The following is a 10,099-nucleotide window of genomic DNA, read 5'->3' as shown; positions in this document are numbered from 1 at the left end:
AGAGAGAGAGAGAGAGAGAGAGAGAGAGAGAGAGGAGGGAGGAGGAGAAAGGAAGGAGAGAAGACAAAGGAGGGAGGGAGGAAAAGGAAAGAGGGAGGAGGGAGGAGGGAAGAGGGAGGAGGAGGAAGAGGAAGAGGAAGAGGAATAATAATAATAATAATTAGGGAAATGGAAATCAAAATAACTTTGAGATTTCATTTACTCCAGATCAACAAAGCAACTGACAATAAATACCAGAGGGCATGGTAGGGGACAAAGGTGATGAGAACGACCCTCCTTCACTGTTTTTTTTTTTGGGGGGGGGGTGTTGTAAACTTGTCCCACCACTCTGGAAATCAGTGTGGAAAAGTCTCTAAAAAGCTAAAAATAAACTTACCATAGGACCCAGATTACCACTCATTGGACTATGTACATGTAAAGGATTTGGCCTTCTGCTCCACAGATACTTGCTCAGTCATGTTTTACTGATGTTCTCTGTATTCACAATAGCTAGGAAATGGAAACAATCTAAATGTCTTTCAGCAGGCAAATGGATAATGAAAATGTGGTGCACATACATTATGAAATACTATTCAGCTACATGAAAATGCGACCATGACGTTTTGTGGTAAAAGGATGGAACTAGAAGAATGGTGTTGAGTGAATTAATCCAGTCCCAGGAAGACAAACACTGCAAGTTCTAGATCATCCAAGGCTCCTAACGCCAAATCTTCAGATGTGAGAATATATCCTGGAGTTACTACAAAACCCAGGATCATATAAAAGGGACCATTTCCAGGGTGCAGGAACAATAGAGAATAGAATACAAGTGATCTGAAGGGGGATGGGAAGACGGGTGTGGCTCCAACTCAGGAGGAGGAAGGACATAAAGAAGTTGGAGGAGAAAAAGAGAGTAAGGATGTTTGAAAAAAATACAATTCTCATCTACCTAAAATAATCATAATGAAGTACAAGTATTACTTATAAGTATGCCAGTGCATTGTACTTTAAATTTTCCTATCTTGGCTGACAATGCTCCTTCTAAGAAACAGAGACTATCTAACAAAGGCCTCAACACTTGTCATGGGAAGCCTTTTTTTTTTTTTTTTAAGTCAGGTAGTCCAAAAGAAAAGACTCCCAAAATATTGTAGACTACTGTTATTGCCTTTGGCTGTACCCCACCCCCACCCCAGTGGAAGGTAAGTCTTTATTGCCAAAGACACCATGTACTTCAGACATAGGGCCCAGAAGCCTTGAGATGGATCTGACCTGAATGTACTACCCAGGGACTGGCTTTTATGGTATTGTAAGTTAGCCATGTAAGCTTCCAAAGAAAGAAAGCAACCAATAGACCTACCCAGTGATAGCATTCATGAACCACAACACTTAATAGCATGGCATGACAACTTTAAGTGCTCATGAGTGCAGTACCCTTGAGGTAATCAACAGTTCTCCAAGACTGGAGACCCACTCAGCAAACCATGCCTGGCACTGGAAACCTAGCTGTACCTACTCAGGACTAGTGAAGTCATAAATCTTAGAGATCCTGTGACTACATTAGTTAACCAGCAAAATCACTCACTAATTTCTAAACATTTGTCCTTATACCCACATGAGTTCTCACTCCTCATCAGGGAAGCCTCTTCTGTAACAGAGGGAGACCACTACAGAGACCCACAATCAATCAAAATGCATTGATGTGGGGCCCAGTCACAAATGATGTGTCTACAAAATACCCTGTACTCAAAGCTCAGGGAGCACTGAGGAAGAGAGGGCAAAGAGATGGTGAGATCAGAGAGTGTGGCATACGACTGTGTCTCCTAGAAATGCCAGAAGCTACACTCATAAAGTCTCACCAACCCAACTGCCTAAACATGAGCTGAATGAAAGCAACAAGAGACATGCCAAAGTGGATGGGGGAACCCAGTGGGTCTCAGTCTGACACAGAGAGTATAGGCCATTAGAGAATGCTTAGAGTGAGGGAAGTAGTCTTTCCCAGGGAAGCCAAGGCCAACTGCTTATCCAGTACCAAATGATCAGCCCTGAAAACATGTAACATTACATAGACTAAGCAGGCTGTGCACATATTATGCACACAGAGCAGGTAGAGGGACATAGCAGGGTTTGGATGGAAGAAGAGGAAGTGTAAACGACACATTAAACAGTCAAAAGAACTTTAAAAAATTTAAAAATAACCTAATATACAACCATGTAACAAACCTTAGAGCAAGTTTATATTATTTCTAGAGCCTTGAAAAGTATTCTGACTGAACTTATTCTGGACTTAAATTTCTGTACTCAGTGTGGCAGTTTAGGCTTTCCCTCACACAGCAACACTCTTTTGACCATCTATTGACCACCATGCACCCATTTCCTGGGAGAGCTGAGCTAGGTTCTGAAGAATAGTTGAAATCCTGATCTGATCTGATCTGATCTGGTATCCTTTGCCCTCCTTGTACTTTAGATTCCTATTCTACTGGAATTATCTGCTGTCTCTCTTGTCTGCCATTCTTCAGTATTTTATTAGACTGTGACATTCATAATACCAAAATTATTATTCATCTTTGTATACTTTTAATTAAAAACATTATGGGACTGTACTAATGTCTGTTCCTATAAATGATTTATGATGGAGTCCTTGTGACAAATACCATGAGACTTTCAGGACTTGTTTATGCCATATAGAAAAAGTATCCGGTCAACCTAAAATTAGTGTACATACATATGTATATATATTATATATACTAGATATATATTATACCTATCCATATATATGTATATATATAGTGTATAGTATATATACTATATAGTATACACATGCTATATATTATATCTATATCTATACCTACGCACACATATATACATTCACACATACACACACACACACACACATACACACCCTGTTAGTGCCAGAAAGTTAAAATAGTTTCACACTTGAGGAATTTGTTCTCTGGTTGTTGTTGTGTTAGGTACACCCTTGATCAAAGGAGGCACTCCACTTGAGAAAAGCAGCATGTGCACACACCAAATATATCCCTTTTGTAAGAGAGCATTTGCACAGACTTCATTACCACATGCCTCATGAACTTTAAGCCGAAGGAGATTGGCTTTTGTCTATGGTTCTGGGCAAACATCGCTTCTTGATATCCTAGCTAGCTACATATTTTTTCCAATGCTCCCTTTAGTGTTATTTTTATCTTCTTTCCTATTCCTTACAGTGGTCTGAGCTGAATAATTTCAGTTTTTGCTTTCCTTTGAAAGGAATTTAATTTATACAAAATAAACCTTACAGTAAATAAAATTACTCAGGACTTAGAGTTTTACATAATTTTTAATTTCCCTTATAACAAGGTACATTGAACTATTCTTAGTGAAATTGTGCATGGTCATTTCATGAATCGTTTTTTAATCAGCCATAGCTAATTCCATCAGAACAGGTAGCCATTGTTTATCTTATACACATTCACTTGCTTTGGGTTCATGTTCAATTAGATCCCTCATGTTTTCTCATCATTTCATGAGTCCTTAGAATCCTCGAACAGTGATGAACCTATGTAATTCTGCATCTTCAACTAATTATTTTGCCAGTGACTGTTCATTTCATTCTCACACCATTAATGAATGAACAGAAAAATGAAAATTGGTTTTCATACTCATCCGGTGAATACATCACCCTTACCCTCCTTCTGACACTGTGTCCTCTTAGCACCCAATGTCTAACAGAATAAACTGAAATGAGCAATGATTAATCAATAAAAAATATCCCCTTGACAATTACTGTGTCTCCCTACACAGTGCTGGAAGATAGGACGGCATATAAGAAGGTTATGCATACTTACAGTTTGAGAATTTAATATTCAAAAACAAGTGGTTTCTACTGAACATATTTTTTGAAAGAACAGTTTTGAACATCTCTGCCATGATCTTAAGGCCTCATGTACCTTAATTCTAGCCAACTCTGCTTATATTGCCACCAAATGGCTCTTTTGTTAGCAGTATGTCGTGTTCTATGACTTCACGTGTTTCCATCAGTGAAACGCTCTCAAGTCTCCATGGGAAATTTATGGACTCCCATTTGCCTCTCCTCACTTCTTCATGACTCAGCAGGAAATAATCTCTCTGTGCTCTGAAGTTCACCTTCTCCACCCCACAGGCGACGCTTATCATTACTTATATTGAAGTCTGTATCAGATGACGTACATTTCTTTACAGAGTCTTCAAGTGGATAAAGTACACAACACATTGATTGCACCCAGAAGTAAACGTGTAAGTGTTTTGAGTGAATGAAGGGTCAGTCAAGATGGACACATGAGAATCTTGGCAATGGAAAAACACAAGTGAACCTGAGTAGTTTGACTGACAGCTGGAGGGGTCAAATGTCAAAAAACCTTCCTTTGTCCGGCAACGCTGCTAGTGTTTAGACTTGTCTGAATGCTATCTCACTAGGGAGAGGGATATGTGAAACTTGAAAGAGCATGACGTCAGATATTGTTCGAACTAATAAGATGAGGAAATGGAAAATTAAAGTTAGGTTTATTTTGGACACGTGTGCATGTGGCTTTGATTTTGCCATGTGGCAGGCACAACTGGCATTTGAGCTAGACAATTTGATTTATCATAACATAATCTCTATTTCGTGTCCAAGGTGACTACATAGAAAATTCTGAAATCTCCTCTTCTTCATACGAAGGTAACACGTTGAAGTGGTCAACGTAGATGAGGATTCTTGAGAAATAGAAGTGTTGAAATTTTCTACGAGGTGCCCATCCTCGTGCCAAGCATATTTGGAATCCTCCCTCTAATCATTCACAGTAAAGTAGCCACGCCCAATTTCAGATTTTAATGAAGTGGAACAAGCAGGAAGATATTCTTCAACTCCTAACTGCTTCTCTTCAGCTGACTTCGTAACTCAGTTTTATTTGTATAAAACCCACGTTACATTTAAAGAATTGAAACGTTCCACCCGTCTGGATAAATCTGAACACTCATTCCTTGCAGCTTTCATAATGTCAGGCAAAATATTTAATCTCCCTGGGCTTTGGCTAATTCACAAAGAACAGAGATGATTGCTAATGTTTTCTGCAGGATAGAGGAGGCACAGCAGGGAGAGTAAGTACTAAGTTATCCAAGATGTTCATCTTTCCAACCTCCCCGTTAGACAAGGGCATTTCAGTAGGTACATGAAACAGCATTCTGCTGACCAAATTCCTGAGTTGAGTACTCCTTCACTCAGGCAGTTCCAGATGCGTGCAACTTACTTTTATGTTTTCTAAGAACAAGAGAGGAAGTTTTCTGACTTAATTGCTGTGGGTTTTCTTTTGCCTGTTAATTATCGAAAAATCCAAGAATAAAATTATTTCTCTTGACTGAAAGAGACCATTCTGTCTCCAGGGTCCAGGACCTACATTCAGTACATTAGTTTCTCACTTTCCCCTTTGTTAGGAATAGCCAGATGTTCTTTCTATAATATTTTTTATTTTAATTTTTAAATTTTATTTAAACATCTTAATATCTCTTTAATATTTTGGAGATAAAATTTCACTTTTACGTTTTCTGAAACAAAATGCATATATTATCTTCACTGATCGAATTTACTTATGTATGTTTACTTGTTACCTATCAGCTAATGTTGAATGATTTTTGAACACCATGCTGTCATCTATTCATAATTGTTAGGACAGTAGTTCTCTTATCCTGTCTTATGTTCTCTGGTCTTTGTCAAACTGTTGTCTTGGTTACCAGTGGCAAACCGAGGGCTGGGAATATTGAATGGAAAATTCCAGAAGTAAGCAATTCATAAATTTAAAAATGAATATTGTTCTGACTGGTGAGGTGAATTACTGGTCACTTTGTTCTGTCTCCTGGGGATGTGGCTCACTCACTGTCCCTCATATGTACGTGGTTCATGTATCTCCTCAGTCACTAATATGTCATCTTGGTTATCAGATGCCCTGCCACAGTATCACCATGCATTCATTCAAGTTGTTCTGGTATAGAAGCCCAACATGATGTCACAATGCCTGCATCATTCATTTCTCTGTTTATTGTATCATGGAGGGAATACCGCTGCATATCACAGCAGCAAGAAAGTGTGGTATCTGGGGACAAAGGGACCAGATTCATACAGTTTTTATTACCATCATTCTATTCTACTCTTGTTGCTAGCTCTTCCCTATAGGTATGTACACATAGGAAAATAGAACATTTATGGAACTTGGTGCTTTCAGAATCCACTGGGGTCTCAGGACACATCCCAGGTGGACAGGGAGAACCTGCTTCTTTTAACAGCTTTGTGATTTTCAGGGATAATAGCATGATAATCAAGGGAGGCATATGGGATCATCTCGCACACACACACAGTTTTAAATGACCATAAATGCCACTAGCTAAAATTGTTCTCCAAATCACTAGCTAGCAGCTGTTGCTTGCTTGTAAATTGTAAACCAGCAAGGCAGCCTAGCCCACCTGCTTTCCTTGTTACTGTTCCTGAAGTTACACATATCAGTGCTAACAGTTTCTTATTTTACTCTCTGGAACACATTTCAGAAAGAATGTGTGCTACATGGTATCCTTGTGACATGTAGGCTCCTATAGAATTGTCTAGCATTCAAGTTTCATCTACAGGGGCTCAGATAAAAAGAGCATGTTTGTGTTTGCAGTTTATGCGCTAATTAACTGCAGACTAAAAACTCTCCTCTTATTCTGAGCAGCTAGGTAGTTCTGGTGTGTGTGACGCATACACACACACACATGGGTTCTGTGATACTTTTTCCCAATGGCTATTTGTACACTATTTATTAGTTAATAAAGTTAAATTGAAATCTTACAAGTGGCAACTGTGACCTGATGAGATTTCAGGGGCAAGAGTTAAATAATTGGTGTGATTTGACTCAATTACTACCAAATCCTTGCCATACACCACCTCTATCTGCTTCTTGGCCCATGATCTTTCTACCTGCATCCCCTTCTGTGTCCTACTCTTTGTCTCTTGATCATCTTATATGCTTACATGTTTCCTTATTGCCTGTTTCTCTCTTTTTCCTCTTTCCATCCCTGCTGTTGACTTTTCTCGTTTCTTCTCTGTTCTCCATCTTTACTCCCACACCTGCCCATAGGATCACACCTGTGACCCTTCCTTACCGGGACGAAGACGTAGGCTCGGTCGTTTGCCTTTGCACCCGAGCATGTTTAATTAAGTGCTCCTTTAAAGCAGTCTGCACTTCTGCTGGGATGTCGGGGGACGTGTGGCTGATTTTTATTGCAGGCTCAATAGCTTTTGGTGCTGGCTTTTCATTTTCTTCCACGTCTTTTTTCTCTTCAGTCTCAAAAACTTCAGTCGGAGCACTTGAGATGCTTTGTGGAAGGATACTGACATTGGGGGCCACGAGCTTGTTCTTCCAGCATGGCCAGCACAACTTCCAGAAGACGAAAAGGGAGACAACCAGCAAGGCCAGGCCACAGAAGCTTACAACAACTGCTAACAGGCTGACTGAAATATCTGGAAAAAATTCACAATAAAGAGAACTATCAATAGACATTATAAATCAAGAGCAGAAAAGGGGACATAAATGATTAAGACAATGAGGGGGGTTGGAAAGTTTTATTATATGAAAAAATTATCAATTGAATTCAGGGAACACATGTTGTATCCAAGCATACCACAAGGGGTTCAAGATTTTGTAAGTAAAGGTTGCAACTTGCCTCCTGCTACAAAGCCAGAAAGTTGAACTCTGAAGCTGTGTGTGATAGAAACTATCTATTCCCCTGATTTAATGATCTCCTTCCCCTGTCTATACAGAGAATAGCATTGAGCACTACCTTTCTGCATCGTGAACATAACATCATGCTACGAGTAAATGATTAGACTTTCGAACCCTGTTTTCTAATAATTTTGTACATATGCAATTTCAAGTTGGTATGCATCTAATTTTAAGTTCTAAGTTAATAGATCAATTTGGCTATCATCTGAATGTCTGTGCCCCCTTAAAACTCTTATGTTTAAATCCTAATTCCCAAGACAGGATATAATAATTAACTTCAATTTCCTTGCCTGAATTTGGGACCGCCTAAGAGATTATAAGGCACACTGTAGGCATGTCAATGGCATTTCCAGTCAGGGCTAATTTAGGGTGAATGAATTACCTAGTACAGTGGTTCTCAACCTTCCTAATGCTGTGACCCTTTAATATAGTTTCTTGTGTTGTGGTGACCTCCCAATTATAAAATTATTTTGTTGCTATTTCATAACTGTAATTTTGCTACTGTTATAAGTCATAATGTAGATATCTGATATGCAGGGTATCTGACACGAGACCCTTGGTCATTCAACCCTCAAAGGGGTCACGACCCACAGGTTGAGAACCACTGACGTCCAATGTGACTGACCCCATCTCATGGTCTAGAGATGTAGATACACAAACGGGAAAGAGAAAGTCAGGTGAGATCTGACGTTCTCGTTGTCTGCTTCTTGCTCTATCACAGTGAACTGAAACACAGAGTAAAGCATTTCTCTCCTCAAGCTGTTCTCTCAGATCTCTAGTCAGTCACAACAGGATGGCTGCTAATACACAGGAGACAGAGCCTCTGAGGAGGTGACTGCACCATGAAGGGGGCGCTTTAAAGAATGGGATGATAGTGCCCTTTCAGGTAGGTCTGACGGAGCTATCTGAAAACTCAAAACTCGTCCTTCTGCCACAGGAGGCTACAGAAAGTAGCTGCTACCTATGAACCAAGAATAGGACTCAACTACAATATGGTTCCTTCAAAATGCATGGATTAGAACGTTAATTCTCTGATGCCAGCGTTGGGAGACAGGACCTTGTGGGAGGTCTGCAGGTGATAAGGGTGGAGCCTTCAGGAATGGCTCCACTATAACTCCTGATTTTTACCTCTTTGGGGACTAGACTAGTGGGTTTGAGAATGGAGTGTTAAAATAACAAGGCTGCTCCTTGCCTCTTCACATGAGCCGAAGAGGCAAGAGGCCCTCAGTGATGAGAGAAAACGAATCTCTTACATTCATATCCTAGGTATTCTCCAGTGGTAAAAGAAAATAAAGAGTCCACCTCCAGTTGAAAGGGCATCAAGTGGAGGGATGAGATTGCCATCCCACAGTCAAAAACTCTGGCTCAGAATTGTCCCTGTGTAAAAGAACTGAAGGGACAAAAATGGAGATGAGACTGAGGGAAAGGAGGTTCAGTGACTGGCCCAAACTGGGATCCAGCTCGAGGGGAGGCTCCAAGGCCTGACACTATTACTGATGCTATGGTGTGCTTACAGACAGGAACCTAGCATGGCAGCCATCCAAGGGGCCCAACAAGCAGCAAAAAAAAAAAAAAAGCCAGATGTAGATACTTAAACACCCAGCCAGTGGACAGAAGCTGGGGACCCATGTGGTTGAATTAGGGAAAAGCTGGAAGAAGCTGAGGAGGAGGGGGCCCCATAGGAAGACCAGCAGTCTCAACTAACCTGGATCCCTGAGATCTTTCAGACACTGAGCCAACAACCAGGCAGAAAACATGAGCTGATATACATCATCTCTGACACATATACAGTACAGAACTGCCTGTTCTGGTCTCAGTGAGAGAAGATGTACCTAACCTTCGAGAGACTTGAGGCCCCAGGGAATGGGGAGGTCTGGCAGGGTGGGGTTGGGGACATCCTCTTGGAGACAATGAAGGAGGGATGGGATGAGGAACTGTCAAAGGGCAGATTGGGAGGGGGATAACAACTGGATTGTAAAGAAAGATTAAACAACAACAATAATAAAAATAATAATTATAAAAGAAAACAAAGATATGAGCTATTGAATCTGCCAGTAATTCAATCTCTCACAGTCTGCAGACTGTGAGAAACAAATTTCTATTCTTTTACATGCTGTCCAGTTAGTACTAATTTGCATTAGCAATAGGAATAAGTTAAGGAAAATTGTAATCCATGAATTTAAAAATATTTCTATTAAAATAACTGTAGTATGGACATAGGCTTATCATATGAAATGATTGAGAGAAACATGGTTTAAAAGTTGAGGCTGAATAAACAAATACATGAATAAAAACAGGACACATTTCCCTTTAGAAGAATTGTAAGAAATTTGTGTATATAGTCTGCTTTCCAGGAGTGA

At 40.0% G+C, this 10,099-nt stretch overlaps 1 protein-coding gene across 1 annotated transcript in view; it reads right to left on the bottom strand.

Annotated features, from left to right (window-relative positions):
- Syt10 (synaptotagmin 10) overlaps window positions 1-10,099 on the bottom strand; it is a 58,205-nt gene that overhangs the window by 34,330 nt on the left and 13,776 nt on the right. Inside the window, exon 2 of the mRNA XM_028753706.1 lies at window positions 7,120-7,477. Coding sequence (XP_028609539.1) covers window positions 7,120-7,477 — 358 coding nt within the window. The remainder of the gene's footprint in view (window positions 1-7,119; window positions 7,478-10,099) is intronic.

This window comes from Grammomys surdaster, unplaced genomic scaffold (assembly GCF_004785775.1).
Source record: "Grammomys surdaster isolate TR1022 unplaced genomic scaffold, NIH_TR_1.0 125953, whole genome shotgun sequence".
In the NCBI taxonomy this organism is placed as follows: Eukaryota; Metazoa; Chordata; class Mammalia; order Rodentia; family Muridae; genus Grammomys; species Grammomys surdaster.
The sequence above is the reverse complement of the archived record's forward strand: the minus strand, read 5'-3'. Positions and strand labels throughout refer to the sequence as shown.